Here is a 26,301-nt window from a genome sequence, read left to right on the forward strand (position 1 = left end):
ATAAAAAGTGAGAATGAAACCTCGTGCAGGAACCGTGTCCTTATTTGTCGCACTGCCTGACCCTCCCACCCACTCATTAGAGCCCCCACAACACATTAGGACACAGGACACTCCGAGGGGCGCTCGGTACGGAAGGTACACTTGACATGGATATTGTATCGACGTGTAATGATGCTTTTTAAATAAACATTTGATTTACGTTTGCAATTTGTTTTGTACATTTTCTTTTTTAATGAATAGTGACAGTCATTTATTTATTTATGACGTAATTAGATTTTAACAAATTGCATGGTTAATAGTTATACAATAATTCAAATAATGTTCGAAATAGCTTTGGTTGAAGAAGGACACAGCTGCTGTTATAGCGCAATCTTTGACTTCATCACACCAGAATATAGTTTTATTGAATGATCAAAAGAAATGTGTTTTGTAACTTGTAAATGTTTAAATCCAAATTGCTCTGTCAGAAATATTGCATTATTAATTCTTTAATTATATTATCCTGTAAGACATGTAATAACTATTTACTTTGTTTTATATAAAAATCACAAATCAAATAAAAACGATAATTTATTAAACAATGAAATGTATATATAAAACACAACGCAGTGCTTGCAAAAGAAAACGATTCAATGTTGAAAGAAAAAGCTTCACATACTACTGCAAATCTCCAATATATCGTCCACACATCTTCAATATACAGTACATGTGATTTGTTGTGATATCTGTAACCTGCATGTCTGACACCTATGCCCTTTCATATGAATCCATGACTTTGACATGATCATTTCCAATCATCCTCTCACCTGACCATCTGACTCCCATGTTCATCACTTTGTTTACATAAGGCCTTTAAGACATTGATGAATAAGGAGACAAATTTTTTTAGGATTTTGTTTGTGTTGGCTTTATTAGTGTGACTGTCTCCACATTACCATGTAACCCCCCCACCCAGCTGCTTTCTGAACAGCTGTTTCTCAGACAGAGAATCAATGAGTCTGTGAGCCATTCTCAGCTGTGACTCACTTCAGACTCTCCACCATGATGCCATAATGTCCCTTGTGTTCTGTTGTGGAACACCACCACCGATAAAGTCCCAACAATATTCATCAACCAATGTAAAAACACATGCTTGGTTTAGCCACTGTTCACGTTGACCCAGAATCAAACCTTTCTACAAAAAACACACAAATATTAAAGAACATCTGGTTATATACAACTCAAGAATAGTACAGCAGACAGTTACACTTATTCTTTTCAAATTTACTAATTTACTATAATTTGCATATTGTACTCAGACTAGATATCTGTTATATCAGCATAACTTGAGTGGAATGGCATGGACATGAAAACCTGACAATCCGTATCATCCCGGCGTGATGTTGGAATGTTGCAAAGAAATCTATCTTACATGATTATCTTATACAAGATATGCATCAAATGTTTAACTCATTACGCTGATTTGAAACTATTACACTTTGTATTTGAAAAGTCTACCATCAGGTTTAAAAAAGTGTACCAATTTTTTTTAAACAAACACAAGACAGGGCAGTTCATATATGTTTTTATTCAACTCGTAACATAATAACTTCAGAACTGACTGTAACATTTCCAAGTACAAACAGGCAAAACGCCAGCAACAGATTTGGCTCCACCCTTATGTCACTCCAACAGGAAATTGGACTAAACCATTTCAGTAAAAATTTAGGGGCCGCTGTTCACCTTAATTTTATTTATTTAGAATGTATGTAAGTATTTTTGTGTGTATAAATCATTGTTACTATTTCATTTTAATTATTACCCAACAGTTTTATTCAAATATGATCCTTTCCTTAAATGTTTTTGATAGAGAGTGTCTACAATATTCCTTTGGATATGGATACTGGATGTGGTAGAATTTGGAGACTCCACGTGATGCATGTTGCCTCTGGTTATTTCTTTTATTTATGATTTCTTTTGTAAAATTTGTTTCTGTTGGCTTAACCGTTAATGTTTTGAAAACTCTCTTTTTTCGCAGTGCAGAAAATCATTAGATCTGTGAATAAACAGGGAGTCAAAATTGTGTGTGGGTTTTTGTCATAAAACATAAAACCAATTTTGCACAAATTTAACATTTTGGTTATTGTGTTCATTTCAGTAAAATTGCAATTTAACATTCAATGGGAGTGGCTATAGTTTTAAGGGATTGTTCACCCCAAAATGAAGATTCTCTCATGAACTACTCTCTCTTTCTACAAATCTGTATGAATTTGTTTGGTTGAACACAGAGAAAGATATTTGGATGAATGCTTGTAACCAAACAGTTCTTGTCCACCATTGACTACAATAGTAGGAAAAAATGACAATCTTTGTCGTTAAACAAAACAAAACAAAAAAAGTAATTTTTCCTACTATGTTAGTCAATGGGGACCAAGAACTGTTCGGTTATAAGCATTCTTCCAAATATCTTTCTCTGTGTTTATCAGAACAAAGACATTTATACAGATTTGAACGACTCAAAGGTTAGTCAACAATGACAGAATTTTTATTTTAGGGCGAACTATCCCTTCAAACTCACAATGTTGGCCAAAATGTGAATAATAATGAATTAAAAGAAGTTTTATTGTTTTGTTTGCTTTCTACTTAAAGCAGCATAATGAGTCTTGAGTGTCACATGAGAAAACATTCTTTCGTTTACGCACGCAAACACACAAAAGAAATGCGTTAAAAATTCAAAAGCGTATTCATGTATGATTTAACATAAACCCCCAGTAAGCCATTTAAATCTTTATACAGAAGTTCTATCCCCACACGTCGTGTTCATCTCTTGACTGATTTTGTCTCAAAGTAATTAATTCCTTTAATTTGTCAAACAAACCTCTACTACAGACTTTCAAACCCTCTTAGCCCTTGTAAGCACATGAAGTTGGCATTACAGAAGTGGAGCACTAACACGAACGCCCTCTAAATCTTTTCCTAACAACCCCGCTCTGCTTTCCCAGGTGATGCTGCCTGCTTCTCAAAAAGCATGTTCTGTAAATCAGAGTCTGAAACTTTCGGTTTTCCTGGCAAACAAACATCCCAATCCACACACGATATCAGATGGAACACCTGCCTTTCTAGCACACCTGCCACTATAAGAGAACCACTATTTACTTTGTCCTCAGTTGTTGCATATTTCCCCGCTATTGAAATGTCTGTTAGCCCAATGCATCATTCTGTACATGGGTTATATTACTCTCTCTGTCCTAATGCCATATGGTGTGTTGACTAAAGCATTTAGTTGAACGCATGCTTTGTTTCCCCAAAGTGCTTTCCAAACAATGGCTCTGCTTCAGCATCTCGTGTCGCTCCAGTTTGTGACTGAACACTATATAAATGAATACTGCAAACCATTGAGAACAAGAGGTCCTAAAAACCTTGTTCACTTTGCTGCAATGGTGAGCTCACTTGGCCATTTGAAGAATGGGAATTTAATACAAAAGAACAAAGGCCGAATGTATAGCCGCACGATGCCGGGAAAGCCCAATGCATTCATTTGAAACTCAATTTGATAGATGCTTTACTGTACATGTAAAAAGGTGAAGCGTTGCTTTTTGGGGGGGGCTGAATGTACCTTGACGCTCATCAGACTTGTATGAGAGGAACAAACACAGATTTGCAAGATTGTTGGAGCTGAGGGCTTAACATTTAGTTTTAACTGTGATCATAAAAATAATAGAATAATATTTGATAGATAAATAGAAAAGATAGATACAGTATATAGATCCTTTCTCTTCTGTAACTCCTGCTGGGCTTGTCGAGTCGTTGTAGAAAGGACAAATGCGACTGATAAAGCCATGCTGAATGATACCCGGAGGCTAAATGAAATCAGGGTATTAGATGCAGTATCTCCTAGTGTCTCACGGCTAATGGAAGTCGCCTGGTGCCCGGCAGTCTCCTTGAGACTACACAATATAGTGTGTAGTGCACTTATAAAAGGAATGGGAGCATATATCAGCTGTGTACCTGCCTTTTAAAGGACACTAGTAGAAATGAAGAGCCAGCCTATTAGTTTGACAGTAAATTAGAAATATTTGAGTAGGTACTCCATCACATATGACAATTTTCATTTAGGATTGTTGATGATAAACATCAACCTTTTTACATTATTGCTTATTAGATGCTGTTTTAGCCTTTGATAGGCTTTCATTGTTATCAATATGAAACATAATGAGTGAACGGTTTCATTTCTGTATTGTAGCTCAGCTGGGACAGCATATAATATTGATACTAAAGGTCATATGTAAAGCATAAACTTTGCACTGTTTTGAGTAACGTATATCACATTTATTTAACTTTTGCTTTTAAAGGGACAGTTCACCCAAAAATAAAAATTCTGTCATCATGTACTCACCCTCCAGTTGTTCCAAATTTCTTTGACCTGATGAACACAGAGAAAGATATTTGGAAGAATGTTTGTAACCAAACAGTTATTGGCCACAACTGACTACCATAGTAGGAAAATTATCTTTATAAATGTCTTCGTCCTGTTGAACACAAAAGAAGATGTTTTGAAGAATGTTGGACAGCAAATAGTTCTGGGCTACTTTTGACATGCATTTTTCTATGGTAGCCAATGGTGGCCAAGAACTGTTTGGTTACAAGCACTCTTCCAAATACCGTTCTCTTTGTTCATCTGGAAAAATAAATGTATCCAGATGTGGAACAACTTGGGGGTGAGTAAATGTAGGAATTTTCATTTTGGGGTGAACTGTTCTTTTAACTTGATAATGTACTTACTGTATATTTAGTTTTGCAGTAAAGATTGAAGCCTCGTGGTTAGTGTCATATATCTGTTGTGATTATCCTATGACCGCTTGCTTTCCTACTGATCACTTTGCACTGGTGTTTAATCGCTATAGCAACCGCTGAACTTGCGCCAATATGCCAAAGTGTGTAAAGTGATACCAAGTTTATATAAAGTCCAGACACCTGAGCAGCATAAACAACATTCAAGATGCAGCTGGTGTCATTACGGGCTTTGTGACTTTATTGCTAAATTCGTTTAAGTAAAGACAACAAAAACATTGTTGCTCAAAGCAGAAGTTCCAATGTTTGAGATTCTTTCCCTGTTTTGAGTACAGAGAATACTATAGAAACCTATTGTACATTTGCATTGTAGAGTTAGAATGTATATCAAACCTTTTCAACTTTGGGTGATATTGTTCATTTTGGGAGTTTTCCACCTCTTCTTTGGGGCTCTGTCAGTCTTTTCTAAACCTCAGAACACATGATGCATTATCACAGCAAGAAGGTTATTCTTTTACACCTTTCACACTGGTAATTATCCTCATTAAATCGAACCGGATTCATTCTCCTGATGTACAGCCAAGCTATTTAATAGATAAAAAATTAATTAGAAATAATGACAGAGAACAGATTATGTTTGATGAATCTCAATGAAAAGACTTGCTGAGCTGGACATTTTTTTATATCTTTGCAGTAAGGACAATCTGGGATTCCTGGTTCACCGGGGGTTAGAATCAATTATTACTGTGTGTGTGTGGACAGTGTTATATTTGTATGTTATTTAAATTTTTGATTTATCATTTTGTGCAGAATCCATCATAAAGGCTCATTCATTGCTCACCGAAAGTCCTTAAACTGATTATAGGAAAGCATTTCTTTTATAAATCACAGTGTGTATGTTTAGGTGTATTGTTTTTCTGTGGCTAAATTCCTGATGGATCATATGGATTCCTGTCTCTGCTTTCAAATCATACAGGAATCAAACGTGAGTACTGCTGTAAATCATAGTTCACCTGAGGATGACCTTAGTGCGACAAAGCACTGACTTGCTGCCAATCATCTGTCTCGCAATTTAATTCAAAGTCAAAAAGCTGGCATTAAACAGAGGTTTGTAATATTAGGTAATTGATTTTGAGACGTAAGAGACAGGAATAATGTTGAATAGATAAAAAGCCTAATGGCTCCCAAAGTGTCACTCAGTCAGAAGTTGGCAAGTGAGTACACTCGAGGAAGATTTATCTTCTTATATAATGTTATGCAAAATTACAGTTTTGCTCTCTGATAATAACCAAGGGCAACTTGATTATGAAAAGATACACGGTGGAACTGAAATAAAGAGAGGTGAAATTCAAATTTAGCAGGCGTCATGAATTATTACGGAGACACTTGTGCTAGATTGAATATAGGAGGAATTTGGACAGACAGTTCCAGCCCAAACATGCACACACTGTCCCAGCTGAAGGGATAAGGGATTTGAAAAGATTAAACTTTAAATCGGGAAAGCTATTTTTTTGCCTGTGAGGGAAAAAATTATGTTAAATTAAGATGACTTTTTTAAATGTAAATTTCGTTCTTTTAAAAGAAATATATTTTTAGACACTATTTTGGACGTTGGGTAATATGTAACAGAATGGATAAACACTTACCGCTTTCCAGAAAATGTACAGCTAAAATATACTATATTCAAGTTTATTTTAGTTTGCGTTTTTGTTTTATTGAAACAAAATAAAATATTTGCCTAAAAAATCGTGAATAAACAGCTAATTTAATATATTAATAAATACGATATAAAAATCAAATCAAAACTATAAAAATAAAGATACTTCGGAAATTTCAGACCATGTTTATTTATTTATACCAATAAACAAAATTCTACTATGGAAGTCAATAATGTTCCAGAAATCTCATTTGCTTACATTTTTTAAACATCTTTCCTTGTGTTTAGCAGAATAAAGAAATGTATATAGGTTTGGAACAACTTGAGGTTGAGGAATTCATGACTTTTCATGATTTTTGGGTGAACTATCCCTTTAAATGTCTGGAAATTTTGAAATGAATATAGTCTTTAGGAGTAAGCCTATAACTTTCACATTTGTTTGCTTAAACAATTTGTAAACTTAGATTTTTTTATTTAACTGTTTTAAACATGAACAGAGAAAACCTATCTCAGATTTGATTCAATAACATTCAAGTGAAATCATTGCAGACCAGATTTGTTTTCATATTCAGCCATTTTTTATTATATTGAGAAATTACATAATAATAAGACAAGGCCAAATAACCCATCCACATAATGGGTTTAGAAGTTAACCAACTCAGTCATTTTTCAAAAACATTTCTATATGTAGAACTTCTACTTTTTAATAGTATGTTCCACATATGCTGTTCTTCCCAAATAAAAGATGAACTCTTACTGGAGGCTGTAGGTTTGCCTCCGACCGGAAAGATCCAGAGTAATCATCAGTGCTCTGGGGTCCTTTATGTTTTTATGTATAGTGATTTGACCTTGAAGTTCTTCTCCAGCTTTGACAGAGATTGGACTCTCCAGTATAAACACGGTTTGTTTCCAGTGGGTCTTAGGGCAGTTTGGAGATGTGGAAAACTCAACCTTGTTTCTGCAGCGCATGTCAAAGAAAATGTCAAAATAGCCTACGATTGCTGTACAGAAGGTGTCAAGCGTTATTTTCAGGGTAAAATCTACACTGAACTCCAATTCAGACACAGTCACAGTACCACAGTCAATAGTCTTTATAACTGCAGGTTCCGAAATGACCGTCTCGGGCTTCAGGACCTCCACTACTGCCTCCGGCAACACAGCCTTCTTCATACAGGTCATGTGGAAGCCATAAACATCATCCCAGAAAGCAACACGGTCATTGTGTTTCTGAACATCCCCCACTGCCGCCAGGCTGATATTGCAGCGATCTGGAAAGACCAAACCATCAGGAGCGAGGTACCGATCCCTCGCGTATATCACGGAGTCCAGCATCGACTCGAACAACAAGAAGTAACCCATCCATTCTGAAATAATGATGTCCACTTTTTCCACAGGCAGGTTTATCTCCTCTATTCTCCCCTTGATCAGTGTGATAGTGTCCTCGAGTTGATTTGACCTGACAATGTCAATCGCCTGGTAAATGATCTCTGATTGGTCGACAGCGATGACCTTTCTGGCTCCCGCTTTGGCGGCGAACATGGAGAGGATTCCCGTACCGCAGCCGACGTCAAGCACCACCTTGTCTTTAAAGACATCCATGTTGTTATACATAAAGTCTCGATAGCTGTCAGTGCGCACGCGGTCCTTCAGCATCTCTTCGTGGATGCTGTAATGCCCGTAAGAGCTAAAGTACGCCTCATCTTCATCATCTCTCAACTCAGCGACGGGGCCCAGGCTGGAACGGCCACGGTTCGTGTCTGCGTCTAGCACTAGACCTTGAGCCATCAATTTGAGTTTGTTCAGATCTTCCATGGCTTGAGCCAGAGCTTCTTCGGCTCTCTGAGCTCTGTCTTCAGCTTGCCTGGCTCTGTGAAGCAGTCCAGATGCTTGATCGTCAGTCGAAGGGCTCAACATCATGGCCGTGGCCCCGCTTAGTTCTTCCACATCGATCTGCAGTAATGGGTCATCAGGCAGGACTGGCTTCATGTATTCATCGTTGTCCCACGGCAGTGAGCCATTTGGAACCATCAACAAAGTCTCCGCAGGACATTTATTCCCTCTGATGTAGTTTATCATCTTTATATAGCCATAATCATCAAGGCTGTGTTTATTGACAAGTTCTGGAATGTACACACCGTGGTCTGCCTTACAGTGTTGTAACGTTTCAGCAACCGACCCGAGATTCCTGTCACAGAACACACACGGCACCGACACGTGATCATATCCTTCTTCCTCCATTGAGTTCCACTCTTCATCGTCGCTGTTATAAAGCTCGGGCACATCATCATCACCATTACATAGCTGGTCGTCACGTTGCGCTGCGTGCGCTGCCATGTTGCGCTTTCGTCTGTTCGGGAGGTTTACCTCTTCCGGGTCTTTGGATCCGCTTTCCAGCGCGCTCACTGTGTGACATCATCGGTCATGTGACGCGCGTCGTCAGTGTTGCAGGAAGTGAAGCCGCTATGGCGACAGCAGGAGCGTTACTCTCTGAATCTGTGCTCGGATGGTCCATTTTTACCATCGTTTTACTGGTAAGACACAAATACTGTCTGTTATAATTTAGGTTTTGAGTTATTTTATTATTCGCGGTTATATTCTGTCAGGTGTCCCGCCGGTCAGTGGCTCGAAATGCATATTGTTACCAACACACATCTATCATCTGTCACTATCATTTCTGTGTTTACAGTCAACTATATGTTATTTAACTCAAAGAACAGCTGAAATAATACGTTTTTTCTTGATTAAAGAGTTAATAAAGTACACTTTTGGTTGTATTCTTGTTGTTGCTATTTAATTTGATTTCAAGTCAGTGACGACAGGTGTGGTATATTTATTCAATTCACGTCAACGCTTTTCACAGTTTACACTACCTTTACACCGTTTTAGTGTTATTTACGGTTTTGTTATTAGTGAAGTGTGTGCTTTCGTAAAGTTAAACACTTTATTCCACTAGCTTTGTTTACATTTATGCATGTGGCAGACTCTTTATCCATAGTGACTTTCAGAGCATTAAAGTGACAGTTCACTTAAAAATAAAAATTCTGTCATTATTACTCACTACAGTCATTTCAAACCTTTATGACTTTCTTTCTTCAGAATATATTTTTAATAATGTTGTTTACTGGCCCACATTCACTTGCATTGGTTTTCTGTCCATACAATAGAAGTGAATGGGGTTGCTGTTCGGTGACGAACTTTGTTCGAAATATCTTCTTTTGTGTTCTGTGGAAGAAATAAAGTCATAAAGGTTTGAAATGACAAGAGGGTGAGTAAATGTTGACAGAATTTTCATTATTGGGTCAACTATCACTTTAAAGGTTAAGGTAGTTTATTATTAACCCAGAAGCGAACCCATGACCTTTGTGCTGTTAATGCAATACTCATTAATACATTGTAGGCAATCTAAACGTAGTAAACAGAGTAAACGTAGGTCTTTATACAACTTTGTGTGATTCCTGGGAATCAAACCCACAAACTGCAATGCTTTATGAATCACCGAAAACTTTTCTAGTTCAACTTTATTTTGAGAGAATGCTTTAAGGAAGCTGGGTGGATTCCCAAGAAAAGGTTTAACACAGTTGCGCAAAATAACAAAATAAACGCACTCACATCAGCGTAAAGTGGGTGCTCGACCAAAATAAGATAAAGAGCTGATGAGGTCTGATGAAGAGCCTGTGTGCTCGAAACGTAACCTGCTGATGGATTTTTTTTATATTTCTGAAGCTGTTTGTGGACTTTACATATATTATTCTCATTTATTTGTTATACCAATCGTGGGAGTGATCATGTAACCTGCTTGGTAATAAACGTACATTAAATCTAAAATTTGCTTGTATTAACCAAGTCTGGGTGCTTAATTGCAGCGTGCTATGCGAAGAGAGCTGTATTTCCTGTTATATAACGCGCTCAGTTCCTCCTGATCTAAATGCAGAGCATCGGGTCATTATCTGACCAAGCGTTCAGGCTGAGTCTAATACGCACTGGGCTCTTAATTGATCTGGTCGGAAAACAGCATCTTGTAATCACAGGCTCATTTGAGCTGCGTCCTGAGAGCTAATGCTGGATGTGTTTGGAATATGACCTTTCTATTCTTAAACAAGTTCCTCCAGAAAGTTTGACTCATCGCTCTGTTTTGTTAATGAGATACAACAAAAGGGGTTTCAGAGATAACTATTCCCGTGGTTCGTTTGAAATCTGTTGACTTGTTCATCTTTGTCTTTTTAGGAGAGCAACTACTGGCTTGTATATTAAAAGTAGATTTACATTTTGAGGAATTTAAATAACAGGACACTTTTAAGCAGCGTTTTGATCTTTCCCTGAAGGTTCGTGGTAAAGAAGGCTGACTATCTGTCTAACATCTGATATAATAGATCAGTTTTTAGATTGGAGATTTAGGAGTGTTACAATTTTCTTTAGATCTCTTGAAAGGAAAACACAACAAAATGTTAAATATGTGGGTCATAATAAGGTTAAAAAAAATCAGTTCATTCTCACATTTTCAACATTGATAAATTTACATTTTTGGTTCTTAGCAGGGATTGAGCAATCTTTGTTTTAGTCTTTGTACCTTGAACTGTCAATTATTCCATGTTGTACTTTCGATCGGAAAATAAGCTTTTAAATGTAGATTTTCAACTTCAGAAAAATAATTAAAATGTAAAATCGATTAAAACCCGACAGCTAACATTATGAAAATAAAGAAGTATTGAATTAATATGTTTTATTTTTATTATATAATTAATATTTTTTTAATTCTAATATTTGAGTAACTCAGATTTATTTAATTTATTTTACTTACATTTACTCAGTTTTAACAGTATATTTCATCGATTTTACAGCTTTAGAATGAACTAAATTGAGTGTAAATTGTTTTATCAAAAGAATTCAGGAAATCACAGTTCAACTTTTTAGAGTGGAAATTTGGGGTCAAATATTCCCATTAAATCGTGAAAAACACAGATGTGTCCCAACGTTTGACTCTATTACTGAATTTAACATGAATGGCACAAGGAAATATTGAAGCCCATCCCATATTTTCTGTTTCTCCCATATCTTCAGGTCATCTTGGCCTTCTGCTGGGTTTATATTCGGAAGTTTCAGAGCCGGCAGGAGAGCGAGGTCATCTCCACCATCACAGCAATATGCGCTCTGGCCATTGCACTCATCACATCAGCTCTTCTGCCTGTGGATATCTTTCTAGTGTCCTTCATGAAGTACCCCAATGGCACATACAAGGTATCAGTTTCCCTGTAGCTTTTACGAGCTGAAAAATAATTATGTTATCAGACAGGTTAATTCAGCCTCGTGGCTCCATTATTAAAGGTGTGAGAGAAAAACATGACTTGCATTGTCTCAGGACATTCCCTTTGGTTATTGTGTATGAACGGTGCACATTGTTCTAGAAATAAGTATTTGTCTGCTGTCAGTGTGTGGGAAGAATCAAAATCTGTGATGTAATCAAGTTCTGCTTTACATCATTTTCTGTTTTTCTATTTTGATGAATTTGGGAATACATCAAATTACGTAAACTAAATTACGGAAACTAAAACCAAATTGAAAAAGTCTTCACAACCCGTTTAACTTTTATAATGATAAAAATTTTATTTATCAGAGGATATTTAATGACAACATTTCACCTTTAGTGCAAGTTTAGAAAAGCTGCATTCCCTAAAACAGTAGCTGAAATACTGTTAACATTAAGTAATTGGTCATGATGCCTAGGTGACATCATCAGAGGAGTTTCATGGGTGATGCAAACCATTTTGAATGAATAAATGTAGGTTCACTTAGATTTTTGCTTTTAAAACTTTTTCAAGCCAGTTAGATTGATTTAGTAGACAAAAGAAAAGAAAGCCTTCAGTAATGTTATTAAGTATGATTGTTATTCTTTGTGTATTTTAACAAGAATACACTGGACTCTTGTGTTTAAGTCTCATGGCCTCAACAAATCCTAAAGTTGTGACTTTCTGACCTCTTCTATTTCATAAAAAATGATGGTCTAAGTGTAAATATTTTAAGGGCACTTTTAGTGTTAGGACATATTAATGTTTGTCATACTTCACAGGTGTCAGTTAGATTTGATTCGGTCTGTGAGTTATGAAGACTGTTGTCCCCCATAAAGAGATATATACAAACTGAATTAAGCTCTTCATTCTTTTACGCTGACACTCAAGTGGTATGTGAGACAGTGGTTGCTATGGCAACAGAAGGGCATAATTAATGAAACCGGGGACTGAAGATTATTTCGGATAATGAAAAATGTAACGCAATATTATCTCACAGTTTGAAAATGGAACAAAGCGTTCTCTTATTTTACCCTCATTTACATTTAAAAAAATTAAACATCCATGATAGCCATTTTTCTGTATTGCAGCATTGTGAAAATTAGGCCCCATACTTCATACTAACCTGAGCACAATTTTTTAATTAATATTTCATTCTTATGTCAATCCAAACCCATGCAACTTTTTTATTTTAATGGAACAATCAAAACATTGAAGAATGTATATGATTTCGTCACAATATATTATGTAATTTGGATTCAATTTGGGACTATTTCCTTATCTAATGTTCAGATGTGCTCGACTGACAAAAGCAAACCAATTGTGCACCAAGAGATGACCCATAAATAAGCAAATTAGAAGATTTGCGAGGAGATTCCTGGTTCAGTATCTTCACCCGGACGTGTAAAAAGGCCTTGAGTGTGCTGTCCAGAATAAATTGAGATCTAAAGACAGTGTCGGCCTGGCTTTAATTTGTGATAATAATCTGCCCTACGATTGTTAAAAGGGACTTGTAGAGGTCAAGCCCAGATATAACTTGATCGAAACTAGAGAAGAAGTCATTACCGGTTTCATTCTTTAATTGGAATTTAAGGGTTTTGAAGTGCTGTGAAGAAACCAGACTCCACGATTATATCTGAGGTCATGTGTCTGGGATGAGGAGGTTAATCAAGATTCTCAGCAACTCTGTCAGGTTAATGAAATCTTTGATGAAGACACAGATCGCACATTTTATAAAAACATTCAATGATCTTTAGTTTATAAGCAATGTAGAAAGTGTAAATATCTATTTTTGTTTGCACAGTGTTGAACATCACACATCTTCCTGTTTGCTTCACAAGCTAATAGCAATATATAAGTTTAGAGGTGTGAAATCTTGAATGAACGTCCACAGACACGTTTCCCCTTCTTAAAGGGCACAGTAGAATATTTACTGAAACTGTGCAGGGAAGATACTGATGAAATACAAAACATTAACCCAAATCGGTGTGAAACTGTTGTTTGGAAATCAGTCTGAAGTGTGGCTGTGATTCACACCGCAAAATAAATCGAGCAGACAACTGCTTTTGTTGTGGGATGCTGAAATGGAAGAAGCCGTCGAGTCTTTGGATAAACATGCAAGATTATGGCAGTGATCTTCTTGGCTTTGGCCCACTTGTAATCCGTTTTTCTGATGGGATGATCAAATGTCTCTTGCTACAGCTGACTAAACTGGCTTAATGGACAGAGGAACCTTCCTGACTCCACATCTCCTTAATTCAGACTCTATAGGTTTATTTCTGTTTCTCTGCTCGAAAGAGATTGCGGCAATGAGTGACAGGCAGGGTTTCAGCTAATGCGGATGCATTCTCATACGCTTAACTTGCCTGATAAAGTGTTTTTCAAATCAGGCCGGTTTTGTTTCACATATCATCAAGGATGTTTGGAGAGCAACAAAGTTGAACGTGTTTAATCAGGTGACAGAGTTTAAGCCAGAGCTAAAAATGTGAATGCCATTGTGTTTGACAAATAAAAAGCGGACCAAGTGGGATATATTTTAATGGTTAAATTTTTAGGCTCTATTGATAGAAAGGCAAAATACTATACATAACTATGTATTGTATTTATTGTTTTAGAATGAGCTATTTCTATCTACATACACCGCAGGTCCCCTTGCATGTAAATTGCCATGTTGTTTCTACAGTAGCCCTAAAAGGACAAACTGTTCAACAGAGCGCGGTTGGTAAATACATTATCTCCTGCAAAAAAGCGAAAACGAAAATATATGAAAAGCTAATTGAAAATATTAAAGGGATACTTCACCAAAACATTAATATTCTCTCATCATTCACTCACCATCGAGTTGTTCCAAATATGTATAAATTTATTCGTTCTGATGAACACAGAGGAAGATATTTGGAAGAATGCCTGTAACAGACAGATTTTGTCCCCCATTGACCACCATAGTAGGAAAAGGTAGTCAAAGGTGCCCCAGAAATGTTTGCTTTCCTAGATTCTTCAAAATGTCTTCTTTTGTGTTCTACAGAACGAAACAAAATTATAGTCATTTTTTTTCTACTATTGGAGTCAAGGGGGAAGGGCAAAATCTGTTTGGTTATAAGCATTCTTCCAAATATCTTTCTCTGTGTTCTTTAGAAAAAAAGAAATGAATACAGATTTGAAAAAAAAAAACATTTTTGGGGAAGTATTCCTTTAATTATGATCTGATCTGAATTATGATTTTTGTCAGATAATGTTATTCAAAGTGACCTAGATTGTATTAAGACTAAACATTTTTTATCCAGTTCTCAAACACATGGCCTTTGTGCTGCTTACGCAATGAGCTACAAGAATTCCTGAAAAGTCATGAAAAATGATTGATCAAAGATATTGGCATGCCTGGTCATTGTTCATAAACTCTGATAAAATTTCTTGTTATCCCTCAGCTTGTTTATTTCGTTAGGACCGAAAGCAAACGTCACATTAGTTTGATGCAACACAGAAATGATTTTCTTTGTCTAACAACTACGAGTTTGATCTCTTGGCATGATGAAATAGTGAATTGTGAATGCAGGAATATCGTTTTTTGAGGAAGAGTGAGGGAGAGATTTACTGCAGTAAGGCAATTCTCTGTGGCATTTGGATCTACTGAGTCATCAGAGTGTCAGGTCACGTTTTTGATGGAATCCCTGACACATTGGGAATAAAAAAATACACAGTGTACTTGAAAATACGGTTCTTTGAATTACCACTGTCCCATGGTACCATTTGATGTGCTGATATAAAAGATCTAATGCTGATGTAATTTAATGTGTGACAGTGCATTGTATTGTTATTTTGACATTATTGTGTGCTTTTTTTGTAAATCTAGAACTGGGCAGCAAACAACGAAACAAGGCAGCAGATTGAAGACACAGTTTTGTATGGCTACTATAGTAAGTAATATATTTGAAATGTTCATAATATATTTTTCAATCATTGTGCACTTATATTATTAGTGTTTTTTGGTCTTTGCAATGACACTGACTGTTTTAATGCGGTTTTGTGCAAATGCCTTCATCACATGTGGAATGAGAAACAGTTGCTCTTTACACACATGGTTTTTATGCTTTTTCTTTTGAAAGTTTTAAGTTTCTGATCCTCAGAAATCCAGAGGCTTTTGCGGCTTGATGTTGATACGTTTCCTTTTTGAACTGGAGCAAAGTTTTGAGTTTTGAAAGTTACAGTATGTTTTCATAATACAATGAACTTTTATCCGTAGAATATTTGATTTCTCATGTTACGACCTGTGTAAGACGTCTTGGAACTGGAGATGACAAATGCAGTGAATTGAATTTCCCTACCTTGCATTTTAGAGAATGTACCATTCATATTTCCTTTATCATCTGCTTCCCTTATTGTGTGCAGTGCATTGTGGGAGCCGGCACAATCCACCGCTCACCGTTAATGTCCATTGCCTCGGGTTATAAATTACAGCGTGCACAGGATTTGACATCAGTCTACAAAAGCCGGTAGTTAAGTCACAGGACAGTTTTATTTGTGTGGTACCTTCTTGGTGAAATTAAGCTAAAGCGAGAAGCAGTTTTCAGCTGAATAAATCTCTTGTCCGCGTGGGTAAAAAGCTGCATTAGTCAAGTGACCTTTTCTACAAACAAGGTCGGAAAGTCTCAGCGAACACAGGCACGGTTGTCCGTCTTTCATTGCATCTTCTGCTGACTTCAGAGTGTTAAATATATCTCAATGACACACGTGCATGCTTTAATTGAGTCCTCTATTGCTTCCACTCTAAATAATATCTTTCAGCAATGTTGCAGGCTAGGACAAGGTAACATAAAATTGAGTTATGATACACTTGCTTGATTATCATTAGAGTTTGTGAACAGATGCTGCGCGGAACAGGCCGCCAGTAGCAGGACGGCGCAGAGTCTGTTGAGCGGTGCCAAATGCGCGAGAGACAAGCTGTCAACCAGTACAAACCAGCCAATCAAAAGCCTCAGTTTCATCGTCAGAAGATTAACGATGACAGAGCAGGTAGACGCGTCACAAATCCCCTGTCCAGCTGTCGGGTTGTAGTTGTCCAAGAACAAAAAATGAATCTGCTCAAAATTGATGTGTGTTTGTTGGGAGGTGTCTGAGATGAGGAAATATGCTGCCTGTAAAACTTCAGGAGAACTTTGGAGTGAATTGTGTCAGAACACAAGGAAAATACTGTAGTTATAAAATAAATAGCTATGTAAAAGAAGGTTATGACGTTATTTGTGCCAAGGCAAGTATCTCTTACTTAAGGGTGGGGGTTTAAACAAACACCTGACCTCAAATAGAATTGTAAAATGAAAATTCTTTCCTCATCTCTTAGGAAGGAAGATATTTGGAAGAATGTCAGTAAGTATTTATTTTCCCTACTATTGGGGATGAGATCTGTTTGGTTACTGACATTCTTCCAAATATCTTCCTTTGTGTTCAGCAGAACAAAAAAATATGCACAGGTTTGGAACAAGTAAGCGTGAATGAACAGTAAATGATGACAGAATTTTTATTTTTGGGTGAACTATTCCTTTAAAACTGTCGTTTTAAATCTGTGTTGCAATCAGACTATACTTATGAACTTCTTCTTCTTCATTTCCTGAATTGCATTTCTTCTCCCTTTGCTGCGGCATCAACACAGGGTCTGATCCTTTCATTTCGGGCTTTGCGGGAGATCAGGGGTTGCACCCTGCTGTCTATGCAAGATTCACCGTGGCGGCACCATGTCTGTACTTCAGAAAGACATGAAACCCAAAGGGAAAAGACAAATGCCACAGTAAAAGTCTTCCCGGTGTGCCGTGTGGTCCCTCATGCAGGCGTCATGCGTGAAAACGGGCTAGGAAGATGAAGATCAAGGTACCCCACACGTTAAGTTTCATAAGAAGATAAAGAACAGAGAGATCGTCGTGTCATCGCATGGGAGCCGATGAGCAGCACAGCGCAGGGTGCAGAGCGATCCATTTACCCGAAAAATGGTTACGGGCTACAAATACATCTGCTTTAAAGGCCCGCGTGGAGAGGGGTTTGAGTTATAACTCTTGCTTGCATAATACACATGATTTTCCGTTTTCTGTATTTACATATTCAGTCTGCTACACCCATCGGTTTTCCTGTGGAGATTGACTGTTTGCTTTTGAACTCCTGTTTGTCTTTCGTTTTTATCTCGAGCTCATCCCGTGGCACTCGTGGGAAGGGTCCTAGTCTAATCCAGAGAAGCTCAATCCAAGCAGGAGGAGCAGGAACAAATTTGATTCCTCTGAGAAAGTGGGGTGTCAACACCCCTCATAAACTCATCTAGGAAAATTGACTTTGTTCTCCAAAAAAAAAACCGTGAACGTGCTGTTCATTACAATCACCTGCTGCAGTGAAATCTAACGGTAATTAATAGATGTCCCTCGATCAATACACGCATCCTGCACATCCCACCCGCAGACACACACGCAGGTCATTATACAACGATTAAGGTGTGTAGATAGCGTTCTTTTTCCTGTGGATATAACCGCAGTGGTTTCAAATGAAATCATCCAGCCTTTTCCCCTTCTCTCGGTGGCATTTTTGCTCTGCTGCAGTTCTTGAATTAGTCGCATTGATTGCAGCCCCCCTCCCATCATCCTCGGCATCATGTGAAGAGATTTCCCAGCAGCCTGTAGGTGGAGATCAAGCTCCATCCAGCAAAGCAGAATCCAATATGTGTGTGGAGACCGTCAGGTCAGACACTTAAAGGCGATTTTACAAAGCAGAATTTGAGATCACCGTCCACCTGCGTCTTCACGAATGGAATAATTACAGCACCGACTTCTGTGCGATCATCACGATTGTTTTTAAGGAGGAAAATAAATGGCTTTTTATAAAGCAGTTCGGCTCCGGAGACATTCATTCTTGTGGTTATTTTACTATGTGTTCACATGCTTGAATTTTTAATGACGCTGTTTGGTAGAAGCGTAATTCTCATACTGACGTGAAACCTCTCAACATCCACTGACGTGCTTTAACAGCCTCTTTGAGAGCTCTTAGCTGGTCACAACCGCCCGGTTTTAATCAAACTCTGCAGCGCTGTGTCCCGTTAAACCAAAAATGGTTTAATGCTTTGTGGGTGACAACACTTTAGCTGTCATGTGATAGTACTCAGAACGTGGAAAATCTTGGTTCTTTTGCAAATCTGACAGTGAACTTTATAAATCCCACTTTAAGCCTGGAGTTGCATTAGAGAACACTTTTTTTCAACTGTACAGTATGTATTTAAGAAGGGCCGTAAATGTCCAAAATAGGTCGCTTCTTAGTCTTTTATGAAGCATAATCCTTTCACCGTCTCTCTTACAGCTTGACATCAGCCTGTTTATATAAATGCATCGTTTGAGTTGCACTTCAAAGCCACAGAGTTGCACGCGGTCCCAGAGCAACTGGGTAAAAGACCCTTGAGTCCTCTAAATAATTCATTAGGTTTCAGTTTGGCCAAATGCTTTATTTTTGCATGCATTTATCTGTGGGCGATGGTTCAGTGCATATTCACAGTGGGTCTCATTTACTTACTGTGTATGTTCACTTGTAAGTTATCATTCAGAAATAAAATTCTTACTTCATTTGCACACTCTGATGTCATTCCAAACTTGTATGAATTTGTCGCTTCTGCAGAACACAAAACAAGATATTTTGAAGAGTGTCGATAACCGAACAACGCTAGTCCCCTTTGACATTTCTTTAAAATATCTTCGGTAACACTGTCCTTGAAGCATGTTTGTATAATACATTATAAAAGTAGTTTTAAAGCATTGTAATGCACCTTTTAATGCATCGTAATGTCTTTTAAATAATTATTAAAGTTAATACATGATAACACTTAACAATTCATTGTTACACTACACATTTTAAATTGGTTATACCTCTTTACAACTACATATAATACATTACAACACACATTATGAAGAATTATAATGCATTTTACCCTTTAAAAACTCTTTATATTGCATTATACATACATGCTTCAAGGAAAGTGTTACCCTATCTTATTTTATGTTACACAGAAACAAGAGTCAATACAAGGTTTTGCCCAACATGAGGGTGAATTAATGATGAAAACATTTTTATTTTTGGGTGTACTGTCCTTTAAAATGATCCATACTCCACAACATGTAGCATTACTCTATGCTGCTTGTATACTGTTTGCACACGCACTCTCATTTTAAAGTGAAAGTTCACCCCAAAAAAATTTTTTCTCATCATTTACTCACTATCTTGTTGTTTCAAACCTGCATGACTTTCGTTCTTTCCACACAAAAGAAGATATTTAGAAAAATGTTGTTATACCAAACCCATTCACTTGCAGGGGTTTTGTGTTCAACCATGAGAGAATGGATACTGTCGCTGTTCGGTTACTAACTTTCTTCAAAATACCTTCTTTCATGTTCTGCGGAAGAAAGAAAGTCATACAGGTTTGAAATAAAGAGAGGGTGAGTAAATGATACTATCCCTTTAAGTAATCCGGATTCATCAACAATACAATGGGGTAAGAATAATTTTGTCCGGACCTGTTGTAAATCCCTTTTCCTCTCACATATGTAACAGTTATTAGTGACTGAGACCTGAGACCCCGAGTGAGCATAAATATGTGTTTTTTTGGCCTACTCTCTGTTCTTCTTGCATGTTTCAGCATGATGCCTAATGGAAAGTGCAAATCACTGGATGCGTCCAACAGCAGCTAGCATTGACAGATTGTGCATTTATTGAAGTGGGCAGCTGTGCATGGTGCAAGGACCTTGAACCTGCTGAGATGTGGCTTCAAACAGTGCCCGGCTTTGCCTGCCATAAACGCTCGGCCGATTTCTAAGAGCCGCATCATGGTGCCTGTGTCTCGTGGCGGGGATTTCGTTGATCGGTAGTGGGACGCTAAACCCAGATGGATTGCGGATCAAGCCGGTATCCAAGACATCCCTGGAGATTAACCTTTTAGGTTAAGTAATTAAATGAAAATATATATTTGTTCAGATGGCCCGAGGCCAAGTCCTTGTGCTGCGTTTCTGTTTAATATAGTTTTCTTTAGAGTGGACTTTTGGCATTTGGCTGCAAAGTACAAGGTTAGATGGAAAAACATCCTTAAAATCTTCAAATACATCCGCTGTCTTGAGCTTAAATGCTTCCTATCATCAGCCCGGAGTCTAGTACCAATCCAAGATTTTGTTTGAAATGTCAAGGATGTTTAAAAAATGAATGTTCTTTCTGTATTTCAACTCAACTTTTTGCTCTTTCTGTATTTCAACTCAACTTTTTGCTCTTTCATACTAGAGTACCACAGACGGTTTTGAAAGGTAATCAGATCCAGCTGTCGAGGAGTCGCTGAGGTGTCCACCTCAGCGCACATTTGAATCTACATATCGGACTAGGGCTGTGTGTCCTCTGCTAGCTCTTCGCTGGCTCTATTCATGCTTTCATCAAATAAGTGAAAGGCAAAGTCAGTCAGGTGTGTCCTTCTGCAAAGCTCAAACTTAAAACGAGTGTAAAGATAAAACTGAGGTAATTTCCTGAACTGTGGACGGCCCTCGCATCAGGAGGACAGCAATTCATACGCCATCACAGAATTAGTTCTGCAGTTAAAGATGAAGCTGGATTCAAAGTAATATATTGAAGCGTTGCGGTTATGGAACCTTGCAGTACACATAGAAGGATTGCGTCTTAAAGGGATAGTACACCCCCCAAAAAATGATCTAGTTTTTTAATTTTGTGTTGTTTCAATATTACAATGAGAATAGAACATTCATGGATCTCAAGAGAAACGTTTATCTTGCTCTTTGTTAATTTTTGGAACTTGACAGCCCCAGTCCCCATTCACTTTCATTGTATGGAGATGAGCACCCCAGGACATTCTTCCTAATATGTCTTTTCATGATGACACCGTTTTCAGTGTTTCTTCAAAGGTTTCAAATCGTGCAAGGAAGAGTATTTGCAACGTTCATGCAATAATGATTCATAAGTCTTCTTGGATTGCAACAAATGGCAGCTTTGTCTATATTTGCCATTTACAAGCAATATTCAGCAAAGACGTGTTCAGAATATGGTCTATGGAGGGAAATCTCTGTGAAATCCATACCGGACAGTGTGTTTTTTTATTTCCGATTGTGTTGCATGGAGATGATCTTACCTCTCCTTTGTGCTATTTTAACATTACTTCACTATTCATGTCTTGTATTACGCCACCACTTTATGAAATTGATGCAGTTTTTCCCTGCTGTAAAGACGGACATGGAATCCCATTATGTCTTCATACCCCACCAAGGGTGTAGTGCTTTATTTTCAATCAGATTTCAGCCACGCTCACCTGCAATGTGGAACAGGGATACTATTCAAATGTTGCTTTTTCATTCTATTTATTTATTTCTGCTTTCAAGCACTTAAGTTGCAAATAGGAAAGCCATTATAGTGGCCTGTGTTATGTTGGGTAGATGTGAAGGTTTCGCATCATTTTCTTTCTTTAGCATTATAGGGTTGATATTCTTGTACAATACATTGATATTCATGTGCAATATATTTAATTTATCTATATATATACAGCAAATAAGTGCACTATTATGTCCCTTTTCTGATCTGTATGCTTTGTAAGATCATTCAGTTTTATTGTTTTGCACAGTATTTGTTATTCCATTCCATTATAAATTCATCATATTTGATTCAGAATATATTAAGAAGGTCTGCAAGTATTTTCCAGTTTTGTGAGCATCAAATATTGAATGCGACTTTGGGTGGTTCAAGGGCGTGCCGACTGAGGTTGAGACTAGCCCAACTTTAACCCCTTGGGTCACATTCTTGATGAGGCCTATATTTGATGTGGGCCAGACACTTATTTTGGGGTAAAGTGATTTGCTCAAGGGCAATACAAAATGGAGTGAGAGGAAGATCTCAGTGGCTCTCCGGTTCTTTAATGGTTCATTTGTGATAGCAGCCTGCTCTTCAGCTATTAGGTTAACACAAAACCACTATACTGTGTCAAAATATTGTCAAATGATAAGGACAACACTTGGTAATGTGCGTTTTTGCTCTGACTGTGATTTGATTTAATTACAGTTCTGTACTAGATCACAAATTACGATGCAATGAAATTCTTTGGTTAAATATTGTTTAAGAATGACCTTTTATAATATGAATATATTACAGTGTTGTCCCTGGCAACCAGTCATCTACTCCGTTGTAGTTGGTAATGTTAATTTAGGTACTTAATTATACAGCCGTGGAAAAAGTTAGGAGACCATTTTAAAATTATTTTCAGATTTTCAGAATTGAATATTTATAAGTATATAAATAGAATATAAAATATATTTTTTGTTTAATTCTGTGAACTACTAACAATATATATGCCAAATGAAAATAAAATGTTTCTATTTGCAGAAAATAAAAACTGGAGAAACGAGTCAAAATAACAGAAAAAATGCTCAAATACGGCAAAGAAAACAAGTTCATATTCACTTTAAACAATACAACACTAATATTTCTACATGTATTTAGGAAACGTAAAAAATCGAATATATGTGACCCCTTATGTCAATCCTGAAGTTTACTTGTGTTAAAATTCATCAGACTGGAATGCCCACAATACATCTTGAAATTCTGATTAAATAAAAAAAGTCTCTACATTTTTTCCACGGCTATATATACGATTTAATTTGTTAATAAATAAATCTTTGTGTTTGCACGAAACGCTGTTTTGTAACAATACAACACTTTGAAAATCGCTGTAGAAGTCAAATTTAATTAATATACACGATGTTTATCTGGCTTTTATCAAAAGATTAACCCTGAGAGGGTCATTACAACATGTAGCACAGGGGTGTCGCATCATCCTGAAGGAGGCCTACTTATTTTATTTTGTAATAAATGTATTGAATTTTCATTGCATCGTGATCCTTCAATGCACTTTTATACCCACACTTCAAGATCTGGTATCATGTCTTTTGGTAGATCCATGTCTTTCATAAAAAGCAATTATAGTCCTATTCGCTGAAGGTCGAGTCTCAGATTCTGTCGCACGGTTTCTGTTTGGGTCGGATTGCTAGTAATAATGCTCTGCCACAGTGTCTTTCTGTGATGTCGCCTGATCCAACGCTGCTATCAGTATTCTTGCTGTGCTACTTTCATAGGATGTTTGGCCTCCAGGGGTCAGTGCTTCCAAGATTCCAATACAATGGAAAATTATTACCTGTGCTGATTTGTAATCCGACAGGCCACACACAAGCCAAGAGGTTTAGCAGACTGCTAATTTTCAATCTAGTGACAATCAATTCCAGCTTCGCCGCCGCTGAATGAGCACACGTCTCCTTCACGCAAACCTGCTGTGACATTCAGAGTTTAAGATGTGTATGTCCCCAAATGACTAAAGGAAATATTTGATCAAACCTGCTTGACCTTGGTAAGTGTTCGGTCCACTTCCGCCTGCCAGTGCTGGGAGATCTCAACAAGTAAAAGACTTCTTGTAATGAGCTTCTGTTGTGTTTAACTGTCATCGTTCTCTTTTTAAAGCTCATCGTGTTGAATGTGGCATTGCAATCTGTATGCATATCTGTAGATGTACACAGTATGGTGGGTTCGACACAACGTTAATAGATTTTACAGGAAACCGCAGGGATTTTTTAAAAGTCATTGATGTCATAATGTCAGTGTTATATGTTTGTTTGTTCGGGGGAGGATTGGATGATACCCTCGTGAGAGACAGCTTTCTATAGGAGGACAGTGCTGGAAGAGTGATCACCAGTCTCGACCTTGAATGCATGTCTGGGTTGACGTGGCTCTTTGTGGTTTGCTTGCCATTTTAGGCTGTGATTCTTCTGTAGAGCTTATGACCCTGATGTGTGTCGGGACTGTAAACCTTTGATTCTCTCATACTTGACCTCCCTTTCACACTAAACATCAAAGTGTTTTTTAAGGCAGTGTCAGAGCGGTCAGCTGTTGTCTTCAATGTGATGACATTTATGTACAGAGCCAGTAGGGCTGGCCGGTATATAACTTACAAAATAGATTTTTAGATTTTGGGACTTTGTTGCTATGTATGTTTAATTCAAGAAGTGAATTCTGGTTTGAAAATAATTATAGCATGTGTTCCACTGATGGTTCAAACCAAAACACTGTGAAAATTTGTGTTTGGTCATATAATATTTAGACCTATTCATTTATCAGTTGACATGAGCTAAAATGTATGTTCATTAATTGTATACTTATCATCATAATATAACAGTACACGGTCGTGACAATCAATATGTCCTTGTTTTCTTTTTTTTATGAAAGGGTAGTTCTATAGAGACACCTTTTCGTCACCCACATGTCATTTCAAACATGTATGACTTTCTTTCTTCTGGAAAAAACAAGAAGATATTTTGAAGAATGATGATAACCAAACAACATGAACCCCATTGACTTCCATTGCATGGACACAAAGGCATTGAGACATTTCACAAAATATCTTCTTTTGTGTTGCACAGGAAAAAATAATCATGAACAGGTTTTAAATGGCAAGACAGTAAATAAATTATGCAATAAAAGTATATCAGTAATTTAGTTTGCTTCAACAGTGCCAAAATTCAATAATGTTTATAACATAAATCTGTACTCTTGTATTAGATTCCACAGCAATGTTTATTCAGGTTTTCTGACGTTTTTGTCTCGACTTCGCCTTGCTGCATCATATTTTCTCTTTTTTGACGACACAGGTTGACGCTCTGTCGGCTCGTGTGCAGAGTATGTGTGGTCCGCCATTAGAGCAAATTTCACTTCTAACTGCAACAAAGAACCGTTTCTATTTCTAATAAAAACACAACAAGAAAATGTTGTTATTGTTCTTCCTCTACCCCTGCTAATCCTTCTATGTAGTGGCTTTGCAAGCTGCCTCCAAAACACAGCCGAAGGAGAAGAACATAGTTCCGTGCATCCTTCCTTTAACGAAACGCGCTCAGTTTGTCCATGTAGTGCTACTATAGAAACATGGCTGTGCAATTTGATAAATTACATGTAAAGGTGTGCCCGCGGTGTATATACATGAAATGGCTCATTGTAAGGTAACATAAACATTTCGGTTCATTTTGTAAGGTATTTCTTCACCACTCACAACATAGTTTTGTATTATATATTACATTTTGGTAAATAAATCCTTCAAAATGCTACACACTGTACCTTTAAGAACATTTCTCTACGAATGAATTCCAACCCGCAGTTTTAAGAGATTTGTACCCATGTTGCATTATTTGTGAGATTTATATGCGCAATGACATCTTATGTCCCCGCCAAGGGAAGTAGTCGCTTTTACCAACTTGTTAGCAACCGCTGTTTTTAAGACACAATAAAGCTTAAAAACTGTTATAACTGGTGAGTTGTTTACCACAGACAGACCTTATTTCAGATGATTTACCAAAGACCCATTCAAAAAGCTCATACACTGTATCCGAAATCGGCTACTTCCATACTATAGAGTAGGCATAAATGAGTAAGAATAGTATGTCCGAAACCTCTTTAAGCAAAAAACAGTAGTCGAGAAAAACACGGATGGTCTACTACATCCGCCGAGATTCGTGAATGGGGATCAGATGGACACTTCTCCATCCCATGATGCCACGGGAG

The 26,301-nt window shown here is 37.3% G+C and overlaps 2 protein-coding genes and 1 long non-coding RNA gene across 3 annotated transcripts in view; 2 read left to right on the forward strand and 1 right to left on the reverse strand.

The window, feature by feature from the left end:
• Positions 1–6,992: 6,992 nt before the first annotated feature.
• prmt3 (protein arginine methyltransferase 3) lies at positions 6,993–8,800 on the reverse strand. The gene has a single exon (XM_056760347.1). The coding sequence runs from the start codon at positions 8,759–8,761 to the stop codon at positions 7,181–7,183; it is 1,581 nt and encodes a 526-aa protein (XP_056616325.1). The 5' UTR covers positions 8,762–8,800; the 3' UTR covers positions 6,993–7,180.
• Positions 8,801–8,835: 35 nt separating this feature from the next.
• The window catches only part of lmbrd1 (LMBR1 domain containing 1), a 73,284-nt gene continuing 55,818 nt past the window's right edge, over positions 8,836–26,301 (forward strand). The window contains exons 1-3 of the mRNA XM_056760346.1: positions 8,836–8,958; positions 11,486–11,662; positions 15,560–15,623. Of these exons, the coding sequence (XP_056616324.1) occupies positions 8,890–8,958; positions 11,486–11,662; positions 15,560–15,623 (310 nt within the window). The 5' untranslated portion in view covers positions 8,836–8,889. The remainder of the gene's footprint in view (positions 8,959–11,485; positions 11,663–15,559; positions 15,624–26,301) is intronic.
• LOC130431367 (uncharacterized) lies at positions 16,181–22,396 on the forward strand. The gene is made up of 3 exons (XR_008908228.1): positions 16,181–16,719; positions 17,354–18,089; positions 20,360–22,396. It is a non-coding gene; the product is annotated as an uncharacterized LOC130431367 (long non-coding RNA).

The sequence above is a fragment of the Triplophysa dalaica genome, chromosome 11, assembly GCF_015846415.1.
Source record: "Triplophysa dalaica isolate WHDGS20190420 chromosome 11, ASM1584641v1, whole genome shotgun sequence".
NCBI lineage: Eukaryota > Metazoa > Chordata > Actinopteri > Cypriniformes > Nemacheilidae > Triplophysa > Triplophysa dalaica.